This window comes from Betta splendens, chromosome 7 (assembly GCF_900634795.4).
Source record: "Betta splendens chromosome 7, fBetSpl5.4, whole genome shotgun sequence".
NCBI lineage: Eukaryota > Metazoa > Chordata > Actinopteri > Anabantiformes > Osphronemidae > Betta > Betta splendens.
Genome location: NC_040887.2, coordinates 10,289,381 through 10,307,541, shown reverse-complemented (window position 1 = coordinate 10,307,541; position 18,161 = coordinate 10,289,381). Strand labels below are relative to the sequence as shown.

General features: G+C 46.1%; 1 protein-coding gene and 1 long non-coding RNA gene across 2 annotated transcripts in view; both read right to left on the bottom strand.

The window, feature by feature from the left end:
• Nucleotides 1-5,197: 5,197 nt before the first annotated feature.
• Nucleotides 5,198-8,437, bottom strand: zfp64 (zinc finger protein 64 homolog (mouse)). The gene is made up of 6 exons (XM_029157228.3): nucleotides 8,058-8,437; nucleotides 7,715-7,867; nucleotides 7,491-7,637; nucleotides 7,346-7,408; nucleotides 7,012-7,263; nucleotides 5,198-6,928 (listed from the first exon to the last, which is right to left on the bottom strand). Exons 1-6 carry the CDS (start codon nucleotides 8,077-8,079, stop codon nucleotides 5,559-5,561), a joined length of 2,007 nt encoding a protein of 668 aa, XP_029013061.1. The 5' UTR covers nucleotides 8,080-8,437; the 3' UTR covers nucleotides 5,198-5,558.
• A 3,298-nt stretch (nucleotides 8,438-11,735) lies between these two features.
• LOC129604381 (uncharacterized) overlaps nucleotides 11,736-18,161 on the bottom strand; it is a 35,922-nt gene continuing 29,496 nt past the window's right edge. Inside the window, exon 5 of the long non-coding RNA XR_008695200.1 lies at nucleotides 11,736-12,537. This is a non-coding gene — a long non-coding RNA (uncharacterized LOC129604381). The remainder of the gene's footprint in view (nucleotides 12,538-18,161) is intronic.

The window sequence follows — 18,161 nt, the reverse complement described above, 5'->3', positions numbered from 1 at the left end:
AAAATACATGAAAGGAGCAAATAAAACACAAAGGTGATATTTGGCTTTTATACTAACAAATTCCAAATGCAGGTTTTCTCACATTCCAGTTTTCCCCCGTGCAGATCCTACAATGGCTAAAAGAGTCACACCTCAGGCACCGGCTCCCCTCATTACACCCTGACTAATAGTCTGAGAAATCTGAGGAGTCTGAAATATCAAACAGGACAGAACAACCGAGAGTCTTTGCTGCATAGCCATGCAACAACTTTGCCATTTCTCCTCCACAGCTGTGTTGACCGGCTCCAGCTGGAACACTGAGCTGCATGGGAATCTGACAAACAGAGGCGTTGACAGTGAATGTCTCATTCATGCTTTTAAGGTATTGTTGTTATCTCTGCAGCCAGGCCGTACTTATCTCACAGGAGGAACTGTATGTGAGCAGAAACAATAGACTTGATTGAGTGCATTCCCTAAAAGGTGTTAGGTTACACAGACCCGCTTTGTTTAATAGATGTACCTGAAGGGACTTTTGAGAAATGGATCATCACTCATAAAGTCATTAATTATCTATGACAAGGCTGTGATAACATGAAAGAGCATATAAAGATATATTATTATAATTATAATTAGATAAATAACATAAATTATCAAAACCAACCAAACAAGTATCAGCCACCCCCAAGGAAACCATTTCATTTCAATGTGAGGAAAACAAATCTCATCTATAAGTGATTGTACGTCCACACATAGGCCTCACACCCCCTACTTGATTTTTTAAAAACCCACAATAATGCAATTATCCTGACAAAGGAATTGCTAATCCTCCAGCCAGTATGCATGCATGGGTGGGATGCATCTGTAATGACTCTAAGACGCACTGAGAATGACTCTGAGAAACACTTGGAAGGAATTTTCACACCAAAAAGCTCCAGGAGAGCCAGACTAAAAAAAAAAAAACAATTTGCAGCAGCAGGCATTCATAAAATGCTAATTTCATGTGTGGTGCAACTGAAGAAAACTTTTGCATTGAAAAACCCCGACTTAACAAAGCCTGCTCCCATCTCAGTCGTTAGCTTGTGATAAGGTCCCAGAGCAGCTTGTATTTACAGATATCAGTAAGTATGACACATTATCAGACCACCAGCCGATTCATAGCTGGGGGGAGGAATCGCGTATGCTAATACAGCAGATGTCCATAGACCTCCACACATTCCAGGCAGCCAATAAAACAAGGTGGACCAAAAAGCAGAGCCCCACATCTCTGCCTCTAAAAGACAAAAAGCTCCATGAGACATTTAACGTTAGAACCCAGCGGTCCCAGTCGCGCTGGCTTCCTCCCTGCCCCTGTCCATGAAACCACCATTTGCATAAGTCCAAAGAGTTTTGTTGTGTGAAAACTTTGTGTGAAACTGGAAGTTTCTGGGCGGCAGATTTCTGCCTCCCTCTGTGTCACCGTGCCCAGCAGCTTGTACTAAATCCATCGGTCATTGTTCTGTTCTCTACACAGGCATTTATGATGTCACTGCAAACATAAGCTTTGTTCCCAGATGAAGGATCAGCCAAGGGGGTTGTGTCCTGATGGGGTCAAACAAACACTAAATACAAACAGCAGAAGACTTGGTTGAGCCAGTGGGTGGATATTATGAAGGTAGAATTTCTTTTCCACAGAAAAGGGACAAAGAAGAATGGAGTCTGAATTTATTTTTGTTTACTGATAAGAAATTCTCCCTCCTGTTAACAACAACCTCAGTCATGTTAATAGTAATACTTGAAAAAGCACAGACTTAATCTTATCTGTCTCTCTGCTCCCCATCACCATCCCCGGCCACCATATCAAAACGAAAACAAGAACATTTCCTGGGTCTGTAACTAACCCAGGTACGAAGGATGCGATGGACAGATATTCTGGAATTACACCCTCGAACCCTGATTAAACAAAAAGACAGTAGTTATAAAAATCACATGGTGTTAAAAGCTGTCTTTGAAAAAGCACAGGCACACACACACACACACACACACACACACACACACACACACACACACACACACACACACAATGGCTTGCATGCATGTGTAAAGATCCAATTTCCATCCTGTTTGTTTTCCTAGGATAAGGCATGTGTGAACAAAGAAAATATTTTGCTGGCTCATTGCCATCTGTTGAAAACTGTGGAATGTCAGAAATTGCAAACTGGTTTCAAAGTTTCATTTGCACAATATTCCAACTATGTACAGATTTAAAAGTCGAAATCGCCAATTTCACAATTAGATCTTTTCATTCTGAAGACTAAACACAATATTAAATAATAATTTCAATCAATAAATGTTAAAAATTGAACCACTTATGTTGAAACCTCAGAGACTGATGTAAGAATAATCAGTGATCGTAACAAAACCGAATATAAAACAAATATTACAGCTGCGATGAGCTCAACCCGACAACCCAGGACTCAAACTTTCAGCCAGTGTTTCCAGTGCAACTTGAATCACACAAATGACCAAACCAACCTAAAACAAAACAGAGACAGTTATGCTCCCTTTTCAACACTCGCCACAATGTGTGCCGTCCAAATCCTGCCAACACGCATTTGTTTGGGGTAAGTGGTGCAGAAGCAGGATGGAAATACAATGGTCAGATGTCTTTGTCGCTGAATCACAAAAGGTGATAGCTGGTTATTTGCATTCACAAGATCACCCTCAGCGCTCGCTGCTAAACGGCGAAACACACATTGTCATAAAAGCCACTGGGCTCTGTGTTGGAGAGCAGGAGAAACTGTAACATTCCTTTGTCCAGGACAAGACTTTTAAAGGCCTTCATGCGCTCATCTTGGCCCAGAATTCTATTTATTTTTTTGGTTTTAATCTTAAAAATCAGTAACAATAGAGGCGGTCAGAGTAATGCTTCCTGACAGCCTGATACAGAAAAAAACACTGAGTACTGACATAAAAAAGGATCTAATGTGTACATGTGGGCGTTAAATTGCATGCTTTGTTCAAAAAAATGGAATAAACACATAGTGGCAACCTAATCTTGCAACCATTAGTTGCCCTAAAGTAATGCTATTGATTCCACAGACGCTACGACTGTGTAATGATGCCTTAGCAAATAATCACTCAGAGAACTCAGAGGAACAAATTAAGATGTCTGTTTGGAACGCGGCAGTGGAAAGCTGATCAAACCGCTCTATCGCCGCGTGTTTCTATCACGCAGGCAAAAAAAAGAAAGAGCAAAAACAAATTGAACGGAGATAAAAGCCCCCAGTGTGGAGAGAAATCCAAACTCACTTAAGACGTCGATGGTGTCACAAGCAAATGCCTGCATTAGGAAAACAATCCATACAAATACGTTACCAGGCAGTTAATTTCATTAAGACTTTTCATGCCATTTACTGAGGCGACAACAAAGTGTGTGACGAACAAAGCAGGATCCAATGTTACACACGCTCCTCTCTGGATCCTTTACCACTATTTCTAATTAGGGCAAAATGCTTTTTGGGGATTTTAAATAAACTTTTTGCAAATAATTAACAATACACAAAAGGATGTTTCTTATATCTTAAAATCAAAGTCTCACTCATCCATATAAATACACAATACTATATACTGGTATAAAAACACTATAGACCCACACATACATAAAAGAAATAGGCAGATCAAGCTCTAATAAGAGTGGAGCATATCTCATTCCAGAAGATGTGAAGTGATTCCTGTTTCTCTGAAGCCTTTGTCTTTTGAGGCCTATGATGAATGCTTGATGACATAATCGCTTACTGCAGGGTTTGGACAATCCTGGTCCTCGGGGTCCACTGCCCTGCAGGCATTCCAATTCTTAACTACTGATTACCTTCATTAGGTGTGTTCAGTCAGTCAGCAGCTGGAGAAGCCGACTGACACACCTGATCACGGTAATCAGCAGGTAGGGCTCAAAAGCCAGTAGCCAGTTTTCAACTAAAACCAAATATTTTACCATCTACACTAAACTCAGCATTCTACTGTTAAATAGCCTGGCAGCCTGATGGGTGTCTGCACAGGGGAGGCCAAACAATATCAGCAAGTCCATTTAAAAGCCCTGTTGCCTTTCTAAAAAAGGATGTTTGAAAACAAAGAATCTGTTACATTTCATTAAAAGCGTTTAAATTCTAATTAAACCAGTGCCACCATTCATTCAGGAACAAACAGAAATACCCACCATAGATTTGATCCCCACCCCCCACCACCATCGCTCTTACATGAGGGATCTCTAAAGATTTGTAGCCCAGGAAAAGCACTCGACCCCAGCATGATGTCATATGTGGAAAAGAGGGAAAGAGGAAAAAATGACCTCTTCAAAGGTTCCCAGGATTAGGGCCCAGAAATCTATTAGATAATAGATCAAAGAAATACAAGCAAGAGCCTTTCTCTGCTTTTCTCATGTAAAGCTCACCTTCATAATTAATGGCATTTCAGGAGCCTTTTGCAACTCTACCTGAGGATGTGGTGACAGACTGCGGTCTTGAAATCAAACTAAGTGTTCAAAAGGGTCCAGGGTGACACAATGGGTCATATTGTGATTATAATGTTAATGTGAGCAGACAACGCCAGAGAATAAGCAATCGCAGTTCTGAGCAACTCAAGGACCAAAGAAGGGTGTTCATTACATTTATCATTGTTTGGGTGGTAAAAATTTAGATTTGTGTTCGTTGGTCAAAAGTATTAAAAAAACACAAGTGAAATGTGTGATGCACCAAATACAGCACCTTCTCGAATACTTAACAATAATTGCTGCATTCAACTATTTCTCAGTGCTATTTGTTTTCAGTAGCTTCCGGTCAGAAGCTACAGGGTCATACACCAACAACTTAATCTAAGTTTGTGGCCACGCAGAGGCAGAAAACCCAGAGGTCTGCATTAGTAGGACCATTAGTGCTGAGGAACCAGAGAGAAATCAATGCTCGACTCTTCACAGCAGACTCCATTCAGATGCAGCCTTCACCAAGAAGCTGAAGTCCAAGTGTAAAAATAGCCAGAACACCGGCAAAGCAGGCACTTGATGGAAAAATCTATTGGCAGCAACTTGGCTTTTAGAAAGCACAACCTTGGTACGTGGATAATGTTTTCTTAACTTCCAAGACTCAAAACAAAGACAATACAAACGTCCTCCATGTGCGGAGACAAACGTTTAGCTGCGACTGTGGCGCCACCTAGTGGACACAAAGGAAACTCCTACACAACGTCGGACTGTTGCCAATATTTATTCTTTTTACATTTCAGATGCAGCTGGTTGAAAATAAACAGTCGTACATTCTGAAGCTTCCAAAAATGACACTTGAAAATATAATGTATGAAATTTAGCGATTTACATACACACTGGATTCAAACAACATATCAGCACTGCTTTGATCTAATGTGCTACGACAAAAATTGATTATTCTAAACTCAAACAGCACTGTTACTACGGTTAGTAACCAGCTCCTAAAAACAGAGGCCGTTATTATTATTAAGGCCTAAGAGTTCTTACTCTTAGAAATAGCTTATAATGCGGTTGAAGTCTTCGCAGGTTCAGAAGCTCATTGTGAGATTCGCATGGTTTGCGGAGGTCAGTACAGTGTGTGTGAAGGCAGCTCTTCCATCGCACTCTGCTGCGTCTGAGCGGACACGATCAGCGGAACGCCGTGGATCACCACGTTCTGGCCCCCGAGCGACAGCGACGCACTCTCCTCGCACAGTAAGGCACTCTTGTCCACCCCGAGGCCTGCCGCCGGCTTGTCCTTGGTGGGCCCACAAAACATGTCAGACGGGGTGGACGTGGTCACCAGGGACCCGTTCCCCTCCGTCACCACGGTAACCTCCCTGCCGCCCTCCTGGATCAGGGCGCTGAGGCTCTCCAGCTCGGAGCAGGTGGTGATGAAGGCCTGCGTGCCGCCGCCGGGGTCCTGGGCGGCGATGGCCGTGTGCAGCAGGGCCTGGTGGAGCGGGTTGCCGGGGTCGTCGGGGCCGAGCTGGGCCAGCAGAACCGCCTGGGGCTCCAGGGCGGCGGCCTCCGCGGGCTGGGGCGGCCCCAGGGGCTGCATGGGCGCCAGCAGGTTCACCTGCTGGATCATGGAGTCGACCACCAAGTCCTGGCTCTCCGGGCCGAGCAGGACCACGCCGGTCTTGCTCGGCCCGTCCGCGCCGGCCGGGAGCAGCGGCTCCTCCCGGCACAGCGGGTGAGACACGATGATTTTCAGCTGCGCGCCGCCGGAGGCCGCCGAGCCCGCGGCGACGGGGACGTCCAGAGTCTGCGGCCTCGTGACGGGAAGCAGGCCGGCGGACGCGTCGGCGAGCTGGAACTGCAGCACAGCCTGAGCGTCCCGGTGCTGCTTCTTGTGGCTCCGCAGGGAGTCCTCCCGGACGAACGCGGCGGCGCACAGGTCGCAGCTGAAGACCCGGGCCGCGTCCAGCTTGGCCCGGTACCTGGAGCTGACGGGCTTCGGGGCGCCCCCGCCCGCACCCCTCCCGTCGCCCCGGCCGCGCCTCCCGGCCGCGCCCCGCTCCGCTTTCTCCGAGTGGCACTTCTTGCGGTGGATGACGAGGTTGCTGCGCTGCTTGGAGGCGAAGCCGCAGGCGTCGCACCTGAAGGGCCGCTCCTCCGAGTGGATCCTCTCGTGGACCTTGAGCGCCCCCTTGCTGGAGCAGGAGTAGGTGCACGCGGGGCAGCGGATGGGCTGCGCCGGCTCGTGCTCGCGCGCGTGCTGCCGCAGGGCCGTCCTGTTGCTGCACTGGAAGCTGCAGCGCGGGCACTGGAAGCAGTTGTCGGCGCCGTGTTTGATGAGGACGTGGGACTTGAGGTTGCCCTTCATGGCGCAGCGGTACTCGCAGTAGTCACACTTGTAGGGTTTCTCCCCCGAATGGATCCGCACGTGCCTCTTGAGGTCAGAGTTGATCTTGAACTTTGCGTCGCACAGCTGGCACTGGAAAGGTGCATCCCCTTGGAAGGAAAAGAAAGCCATTATGAGTATAACACAATGACGTCACCGTGCATTCGACCGTGACTGGACCTGCGGCCCCCACCGGTGTGCGAGCGGAGGTGCACGGTGAGCTGGCTGGAGTTGCGGCTGGCGTAGGGGCAGATCTGGCACTTGAACGGCCGCTCGTCGTAGTGGATGCGCAGGTGCTTCTTCAGGCTGCTGCTGTCGGCCGCCGCGTACGGGCAGTGCTTGCACTTGTGCGGCTTCTCGCCCGTGTGCGAGCGGCTGTGCATGTTGAGCTTGTCGCGCCGGCTGAAGCACTTGTGGCACAGCTCGCACTCGAAGGGCTTCTCGCCTGAGCGGAGGTGGGGGGGAGAGAACAGGCCGTGTCAGCATGGAACGCACGACAGGGCGCGACGGGCGCAGCGGCAACGTACCCGTGTGGGTTTTGAGGTGTCGCTCCATGTCTTTCTGACCGTACTGCGTTTTAAAGGTGCAACCTGTGGAGCACATTGGCAACACTGGGGTGACAGTCGAATAGAGGCAACGAGGAGGAATGCGTTACAGTCATAGGGCACCGACCTGAGAAACAGCAGCTGTGTCTCTTTGACGTCAGGACAGGTTTTAGCTTCTTGGAAGGCGTTTTCTGTGCTTTGGTCAGGATCTTCTTGACGCCCTCCACGCCGCAGCTCTGGTACGACTCGTCGAAGGCGAACCCAGCGCCCGGACCTGAGGAGAGCAGGGCACGGATGAGGCCGGCTGCGCCGTGAATGACATCTGGGTAACAGCTGGAGCCCCCGCTCTACCTGTCAGCGCGGCGGCTCCGGTGGAGGCGCCGGAGAGCGGAGGCGAACACCCGCTTTGCTTGTGCGCGAGGAAGACCTCAAAGTTGTTGTACTGCTGCTTGCAGAAGCCGCAGATGTGGATGTCCGGGCTCACCTCCACCACGACGGCGTGCCCTGCGGAGAGCGCGCGCGCGCGCGCACACGCACACGCACGCACACACACACACACACACACACACACACACACACACACACACACACACACACACACACACACACACACACACACGTGAGCGGAGAAAGACGGCAACTGACAACAGAAGATGCGGAACGTTTGTGGCGGTGACGTCCTGCTGGAACGGACCTTCAGCGTTGTACGTTGCCATCTTCGAGCGTGCTTTGCGGGAGGTCAACTCATCTCCTCGCACCTTGACGCCTGCGCGACCTCCGTCGTGGTGCGGACGTCAGAACCATCGTACCGTTGAAAGCGTGAAGCCCCGCCGCGACTCTGGCTGCCCGACGCTAAACGGCTTACTTCGCCGACAACACTGACACAGATACGTTTTTACGACAGTATACGCATAATTTGCGGCAGCGGGTAACGGATGTGTTTTTTATCCGGGTGACGTCACGGATTCTTCAAGAACTTAAAGCTTGATGACTAAAAAATAGTTACTTTATTTAACCGTTTCATGATTATTAGCTTCAGGTCACGTTTGAACAAAAACCGAGACCTGTTCTTCGGTCACTTGTTATTTATGCGTGGCCGTTATCGCCATCTGCCGGTTTGGAGGTCGCATTAAACGCCGCAGTGTTTCCTAACACGCACGTCTAACTGTACTGTTGTTGGAATTATACAAATAATATTTGTATTAACATCTGTTTACTGCCACTGTCACTGGCAGAAAGGCTTTAACATTTACTGCTTTATCCACAACTTAAAACAATATGTTTTGTAACAGGTTCAAATGAAGCAGTTTTGTGTGTCTTTTACATATGCACCACGTGCTCTGGCTTTTTTTAAAGTAAGGCAAATTCAGTGGGTTATTGGGTGAACGTATGAGGGCGCTTCTTTATATCCCAAAGCGTTTGTACTGGTGCGAATAAGCCATGAAAGTGAGTGGCATATAGCTCCATTTTCTGTGGCAGGTACTTAACTGCCTGATTGCCACTGTGAAGCTCAGGAATCTCCTTACGCCGACTTTCCTGCGTGGCAAAGGCACAGGCTGATTCCTGCTCTGCTGAAACAGCAAATCCTGCAGACAGACAGGAGGCGTACGCAGGCACAAAGTCCCTTTCACGGCCTGCCCTCGTGCACGTGACTAGTCGACTGTCACTGTCTGCGGATGGTTTTTAATCAGGATCGGGCGCTCAGATAAATGTTTGGACACTACTCATGTCATGTCGCCAGGAAAACCTGGTTTTCTCGGGGTAATTTAAAATTTAATCTCATGAAAATGCAAGGATAATTGAATAAATTATTGGATTTGCAATGCGACACACAAATGACACAGATGAATGGTTATTATCTCACAGCACAGAACAGGCAGGATTATCATTGGAGCTGTAAATAGATTATTTTTAATTTTAGGCCATTATTAATTATTTGCAGGCTTTTTTTGAGGAAACTACACCTGCAGTAATTTCCATCGATCCTAATGTAGCTGTCATATTTATTCAGTCATCTTAGCAGGATTAAAACATTACAGATTAACCATTAATTGACTGAATTCTAAAATATAAAATACTAAAAAATATCCATTGTGGTTTCCAACACATAGCTTCAAAATATGCTTAGCTTATTACCATAGAAAACAAAATCTTTTCTTTTTGTTGAATAATATTACCTAAATTCCATTTGTTAGAACCTAAATTCTCTTTGTTTGTTGTTCTCTGAAACAAACTCTCCAGCTGGGCACTTTTTCCATTCACTGAGATGCCAAAGTGTACTGATGTAATGTCCTTCTTTTCCCCCAATGAGACAAGGGCAACAAAAAGGGGGAGTACTTCTGTCACATTATTTTCCCCCACCGAGGCACGCCAGCTGCTTACAGTTGCTTAATGGCTACGAGCTGTCATAAGGCATCACAACCCGCTGCCACACAGGAGCGGCAGATGCTTTAATTGCACAATGACTTGTAGGTTGTCAACAGCAATTATACCAGGCTTCCACCTGAGGGCACCCAAAGAACACCGTCAAGACGCCAGCATCAGACGCAGGCTGCTGCTACTTCCACACATAAAAACCCCATCTTCTGTCCAGACAAGCGCTGCAGACAGATTCCAAGTCTCCTTTTAGCTTAATGGGTCGGTCACGTGCTGCACAAACCTAGGCAGCGCTGTCAGACAGCAAGCTCAGGACCCCCAAAATCATATTTACACATGAAATATTTATCTAGGTTTGTCACCTTTGGGCCGGCTGTGGCAGGCCATGGGTGTAGAGTTTTGAATAATTTTGCTCATTATTAATTCATGTAATTTTTTTGTCTCATTTGCCGCTGCCAGCTCCAGGATTATTATCATTAAGAGAAGGCAAATAAAACGGCGGCTTCAAAGCTGTGCATTCCATGCAGGTATTTTCATGGTTTGTTGGTATTATACACAGGAAAATATTGTGCGATGTTCTTCATCTATAGACAAATACCAAATTATGATTATGATTATCAATAAGATTAGCAAACTAAACACACATGGTGACATCATGTCGGAATGGGTGAATGATATCCCATGTTAGCTTTTACCTGTAAAACAAATTATACAAACATGTATGAATTCCTTTGGCCAATAGCTCAAAGCTAATTATTCCCAACACCCTCAAAAAAAAAAAAAAGCTGCACAGACACACTCTCAGTCAAGCATGGAAGCGGTGCTGCTGTGCACAAAAAGGTGCACATGCTCACACGCAAATCAACGCCACGCTCTTTGTACGTGTCAAGTGAGGCAGATGATGGGGCTGCAGATGAATGCAGGCTAACCAGAGACCAGAGGACATGTGGCTCCGTAGACAATAGCAGGCCTTAGGAGGAGCGCACGGCTCCGAGGGACACATGCTGAGGTGGACATAACAATAAATAAGCCCGTTTTATGTACTATCACTTTATTGATCTCGCTAATAAAGACGCCCTGATGTTAATGATGGAGAATGAGCGTTCTTTTGTCTTTATTCAAAGCAAATTTCTTTGTAATGTGGGTGCGCTGTGTTTCTGCTGCCGCTCACAGGGTTCCAGCGCTCCAGTTTGGAGCCGCTGACATTTTGGAACCAGTGGGTCAGCAGAACGGAGCAGCCGCGAAGAGGCGTCAGAACCAGCGAGGCCTCACGTCGCCGGAGAGTTGCGTTGTGTCACTCGTGCAACTTATTTTTTTCTTCTCTCTCCTCTTTGAGGCGAGGTGTAATTATGCTCGCTGGGAAGCGATGGGGAACCGGAGTGCGCCGCAGCTTCCAGGTTTTCACCTTGCGTTCTTAGCAGAGCAAAGCAGGCGGCGGGGCGAAAACTTGGGGCTTCTGTCCCTGAATCCAAACAAAGGATGGATGTGCACACGCAGGTATCAGGTGCAAATGCACCAGCGTGAACATTTGAGCGGTGAAATTGTCAGTGATGTCATGATGGAAGAGGAAATCTAGATAGTTAGACAGATAACAATGAGGACACACACACACACACACACACACACACACACACACACACACACACACACACACACACACACACACACACACACACACACACACACACACACACACACACACACACACGGCATCATCATCGTCACAGAGAGAGCAAGGCTCATAATTGGACAGAGGTGTCTGTAGATAATGAAGCCAGACCTCACACCTGCCAAACCTTGGGGATTTCACTTGACTGGCCACTTAAATCTTCCCCACTCTGTGGGTCTGGAGGGCACGAGAGTGAGTAAGGAACTAATGGAAAAAAAAGCCTGCGTTACAGGGAGGATCCCTGTCAACATGAGTGTAGCGTAGAGCACCCCCCCCCCCCCCCCCCCACCCACCCACCCACTCAGCCCCCACAGCTCGTTCCACACGGCACACCACCTCACTTTACTTCACTTCACTGTAAATCCTCTGGTGTCAAGGATTTCAGACGGAAACGGAGGGGGGGCGGGCGCTGGGATTGGGGGCTGGGGGCTGGTGGTGGTGGTGGTGGTGGGGGGTCGGGGATGCTGCACCAGCTATTTTGTTTCAAACTCTCAAAACACTCGCTTCTCCCTACTTGTCTTTGGTGACAGCGTCGTGTGCGGGAAGCGCATTGTGCCAGCTTTTAGCTGAGTGTCATTCGAGGCGCTGAAAGGGAAATCAAATAAATGCTTCAACGGAGAAATACTTACTATATGGAAAGTTTACCTGACAGCCATAAGTGAAGGTCTGACACTGTATCAGTGGTAGCAAAGAGGTACACCAATTAGAAGCTGGGCTTCCCTCATAAATCTGAAAGATTTATGAGAAACAAACTGGGATTTCTCTTATCCTTTCTCTGGTGAGTTGGTCCATAAATGAGGCCTGGGGATGGTTGCGTATAGCAGTAGAGTTACATGTGGTACCAGGAGACAGAATTATGATTTGTTCTATTGTATTCTATTCTATAAATACACAGAAAGAAGAGGGAGACAGCAGGGGGGCATCACTCTTTGTTAGCCTGTCATGAAATCCAGCATGTCAGCCTTTACATACGTGCTTGTCTGCTGTCAGAGGGCTATGGTGATAAATGGTGAGAATCAATACCTTTGTAATGTTAACAGGCACACATAGACTGGCGACTGGTGGCGGTGCCGGTGGGTCTGCCGCATCCAGATGTTCCGGGCCCATCTGTCCCGTTCCAGTCTTCATTCTGGGCAAAATAAAAAGAGAAACACCGGCTTGCTCCCGCTTCCTCCCAAAGTCAAGCCGTGTCTTCAAGGCTGAAGCAAAGTCACGGGGAGAACCTCAATCGCAGCTCCACGGCAAATTTACACTACATCTGTACGTCCACAGACGCAGCCGGCGGAGCTGTTGTCAGCGAAACTGCATACGAGGCAAACACGCTGGCAGCTTCACAGTAGAATAGGGACACAGGTACCTAACATTCAACCGCATGCAAAATCTACATAAAGTCTAAAATGATCCTCTTCTCGGCTGCAAGCTTCATTCAACATGAGCGCAGCCACATATCCTGACACACGGGTTTATTTTCCCAGTGTCCAGGCCAGGTGGGAGGTTAAATAAGACCAGGTGTCTCACCCAAGGGCCGAGAGACCCGGGGGGGAGGTTCTGCCCTCCATAGCAACACAAAGCAGCCATGCTGATGGATAATGTCACACACCCGGCCCATGTTTGCGCCAGTGTCATCCACTCTGATAGATTACAGATAGACAAGAAGCTCCGTAAGCAATGCCCATTTTTGGGAAATGTGCTGTATCGCTGGACAGCGGATCGTCGCTCTCCCATCTCTGAGCAGCCTTAGCCTCCACACTGGAGCACTCTGAGTAGGCGCTAATGTGGATCCTCTTTCCAAATTCCAATGATAAGCAACGCGCCATGAAATGAAATCACATGGAAACCAAAAGCTTACCGAGATAAAACCGTGCAATAATGCAGGAGTTATCCATCACCATCCATCATGTATTTGTTTGCAGGAAACAGATTACACGGATCTTAATTGAAATATTATTTTACCTTCAATTGAATTATTTATGTACTTGCTGACTACATTCATACCTCAGAGAAAAACATGAACACATTATATCATATATTATTCAAAGTGTACAGTCAGAGTATGGTCCTTCGCAGCCATATGAAGGATATCAAAAGGGGGCTGTCTTTGATACAATTTAATGGAGATCCACTGGCTGGAGCTGAGCTGTCCATTGGTCTACTATTGCTAATGAGATTGGGGGATAAAATTGACAATGGTGGGCTGGCTGTCATCTGCTAGGTGATGGTTTTAAGACTAAGCAGTGATACTTCATTAATTAACCTTCACATTCTATGTAGATCTGCTCATCAAGATGCAGTTAATTAAAGAAAGGTCATTCCAAGGGCTGTTGGGAAGCAGCATTATTACAATGGAGGGATGGCACTGCTTTGAGCGAGATAACACAGGGGAGGGGGGCGGGGGGGGGGGGGGGGGGGGGGGGGGGGGGGTGATAACCCAGACACTACAGAAATGGCAGACAACTTGCCAAAGCCAATTTCTGAACTTCTGCGTGTGGACCAGAGTGGAGGTAGAAAAAATACAGAAGAGTTGTTTGTGCATTTTATTTCCCACACTCCCTCTGTGTTTTCCCCTTTATTGAAATATATTGCTGAAAAACTCTAATGGAGAAAGCCTCAGTAAAATATTCATTACACTCAATCGACAGCATCTATCTTTTAGCATCTCTGTATAGTTTCTCTACTCTCTTTTTGCAGCCCTGCCAATTTCATGGGTGAATTCTACTCTCTGTGACCTTGCTCAGTGCACGAAAAAAAAATCCTGAGTAAATAAAAAGCTTTGGAACTCAACGGAACATAAAATAGTTATGTGTCATCTGTAAGTGAAATCCATTTCTGGGTGGTGACTTATTCATTTTGATGTCTGCCAATCCATCTATACGAGTATCTTTGTCAGGGTTTGCTAATGCATGGCTCCATATACGTAGTCTAATGCTGTAAAGTGGATGAGGTAAATATAATGCTTTGTCTTTGAAGCTCCAGCACACAGAAACCTTCCTATGAGGCACCTATTAACCAGGACGTGGCTGTTTATGTGCAGACCTGCACGCCGACATGAGGACAGCATCAAATGAAGCCTCTCGGCCACTTACGCGCGTGAGATTAGTCTCAGTGTTAGAAATGACCGTCTGCAATGTGTCTGCCAAGCTTTTTTTCTTGATAGTAACACCCCTCCTCTCTCAGCGCTCTCTTGTTTGGATCCTTGGCGTCACTTTTTCAAAATGTTTTCAAAATGTCTGCTGCAAAATTGTAGCGAGACATCATTGCCTCCCCTGCGTCCACTCAGTCCTCCTGCAGTCATCCTTGAGTGTCTGTGCATATATATATATATAATATGCAATGCCAAAAGACACACACACACACACACACACACACACACACACACACACACACACACACACACACACACACACACACACACACACACACACACACACACACACACACTTTTCGCACGTGTATCCCTCCTACTTTGCTGCGATACAGATGCTTACCCCGGACACAGTGCCATAATGGCAGACGAGGCAGGGCTCCCCTGGTAGCGGCTGGGGCGACTGGTTGCTAGCTGGAGAGACATTACCGCAGGCCTCTGCAATAATTTATCCTAAGAGCGCGGTGAGCCGTCATGTAGCCCCTGACAGAGAGCTGCAGTACTTTATCAGCCTGCCTGTAAATCAGCCATGTGTGGGTGCAGACGGCAACATTGTTTGATCTCTTTCAGACACTCTAATAATCTGCTCCCCTCTGATTGATACCTTCACACAACAAAGCACATTACACCAGCAAACCACAGCAGCCATCTGCGTGTGTGTGTGTGCGTGTGTACGCGTGTGTGCGTGCACTAATGTCTGTCTGTAAGGAGTCGGTGTGTGCCCATGCATGTGCGTGTCTTTCTGGTGGTCATCAGTATTACCGGTGGCATGGGGAGGAGGAGGGTGGGGATGAATGAGTTCTCTGCAGAAACACAGGGTCATTTGGAGTCTCTAAACCAATGACAGGCTAACGGGTTCACAAAACGATCACTGGATGGAGGGAGGGGTGGAGGGGGTGAGAGAGAGAGGGAGGGAGGGAGGAAGTGCCACCAAACTCAGCAACACAACAAACCCAGCAAACAGATAGAAAGCTACTGAAGCAGTTATTCTTTACTTAAATGTGGCGCTTTTGTAAGTGTGACTATTATAAGGCGGCCATGTTTGGAAGCTTGCTCTGCAGGAATAATTGTAATAAATATTTCCATTTAAGAAACAGTTTCAATTCTCTGTTAAACGTTATTTTGGAATAACCCCGTATTTTGTAATTTGGAAGTTCAACATGTCGGCAAACAGAAACACAGGTGATGTCTTTAAAATGTTGCATTTTTTTTCATTTCATTCATGGCCTTCTATCATATCAAGCTTATTGCTTCCTTTCTGAATTGCTTTGCTAGCGTTTGTCTGATATGGCTCATATACAAAAGAAAGCAATGTCCTGACCAACAATACCCATATACCATTTGCGCCGCTCAGCTTCAGAATGTCATTGGTTTGAGTGTGACAGTAAAACATAACTCTGCCTTTTCTCTCTTCGGCCTGCGTTGGAACACGGCCTCCAATTATTCAGCTCCAAATTCAATAGCAATTTTCTGCTCAATGAAATGGTGGTTTCAATCTCTGGAGTAATGTCACTTTAGAGAGATTTCTAAAATGGCATGTCTGTGAGTGAATAGATGGACACGGGAGGATTCATTGTGCTTGAGGAAATGATACTTGTCTGCTGAAGCTTGTCATTTATTGATGAAGAGAAAACCTCTTCAGATACTATAGAAACTACAGTGTGGATATAGACAGATAGCGTTTCCACTTGAGTCATAAAATCCTTATTAGATACTGATGTTAGATGTGCTTTGTCCAAATTCTTAAAAGGACATAAAAAATGCCGACCAGATGCACAAGCTCATGATTGCATGTAGTCAGACGCAGCCAGTTTTTCTTCAGCGCAGCATTAAAAAGTAGCTCTGAACAATAAAAAAATGCAATTATATGACTGTTTGTGTGTAACGTATCAGTAGCCCATCCAGGGCTCCGTAATGAATGCAATGCAACGTGCGATCACTGAACCGTGTTTATACCCCGCTCAATGCATCTCTGAAAATAAACAGAGCAATGGAAATGGTTCTCATTAGTGTTGTTTTCATATTAAGTCCCGCAGACAAGGTTGACAAACCCAGCTCCCTGTGCCAAGCTCCTCGGGGACCATCACTTCAATACAGCGAGGGCAAACAACACCAGCCGATACCAACACCATTACCACTTCCTATAGTTACTTATCCTCTCCTCCGTCCCCGTGGAGTGCTCTGTCTACACAGACCAGGGGAAACGCATTAAGATCTTCCAGTAGCATGGAGAAACAGCCCTGCTTCCATTTATCACCATTACTATTGGCTCTAAAAGGGACAAATGTCTGTTCTCCGTTTCTTTGCTATTAGAATGGGAGAAAAGCGCCCGGTGTGTGCCAAGATGGAGTTACTCTGTGCTCTAGAGAGGATTCACTGCGAGGCTGTTTAGCAGGAAGCGAACAGGTGTGCTCAGCTTCTGGCTTCCACCATGTGTTCCAGTTGTTTCATCTGCACCTGTTTCCCCGAGTCCTATTTATGATGATCAAAACACTTTATTAGCCATAAAGTGTTCTGCTGCTTATTGCGCACAGCCTCTGTGTTTCTTTCAGCAGTTTATTGTGTCAGAATGCATAATAATGAATAATTATTCACCTTGCATATTATAATAAGCAGATAAGTCTGTTGCTGCCAACTGTTAATAGTGAAAAAGTGAAACCTGATTTTAAGACACATTATATAAATATTTATTCTATTCTATTTAATCTCTAGGTTGAACTCAACCAAAGGCCCAATCAAAGCTGAAAATGTTGATGTTTAAGCAGCTGAACCTGAAGACGAATTTAAATATTTATCAGTTGATTTGTTTGTTTCTAACTAGAAAACATTTGGCTTTTAAATAATCATTGTAACAGGTGCATTGGAGAAGTATTAAATGTTGATTGACTAATTCATTAAGAGTTTGAGTTTTAGCTCTGACCCATGTTTCCTCAATCTTGCTTCACAGATCTGGCTTTTGGCTTGACTATTTGATACCACATTATACTGATAAGACATGAATTTAGCTTTATATGTCAGTCTTTAACATCAAAAGTGCGTCATTTCTCTTTAAATGTAAATCTAGGTTAGAGGTCGCTGGCACACATTCTCCTTACTATTGGACCTTTTGAGCATTTTACTTCACTAAATTGGATTCTTCCTTGGAAAAAATGAACTTTATCAGATAGATTCTGAAAGCATTAACAGATAAGACACATAAGGTTGGACTGTACGGCTAACCACTCCACCACAATGAAACTGTGATTAGTACATTTGTACTTTGTATACAGGATTATTGGACACAGACCTGATGACAGGAATTGTCTAAAAGATAATCTTAAATAAACTTTGAAATAAGAAACATATAAAAACAGTTTCATATCACCTTCAACGAATCGTGTGAGTACTCCTACTGTGATGCCGTCTCGTCCCATGCATGCAGGAGGCCCTTGGACCACCTGAGTGGCGACTTGGCAGGGCACATCACAAAACTGCAGGCTGGTCTGCATATCACCTTTCTTATTATCTCCAAGACCTGCTTTTCCAGTAAATAGAGGAACATGTAATTCAATATACTGTGTCAGGCCATTTGCTTCCAGAGGACATCTAGGTGACATGACTTAGTGGCCCTG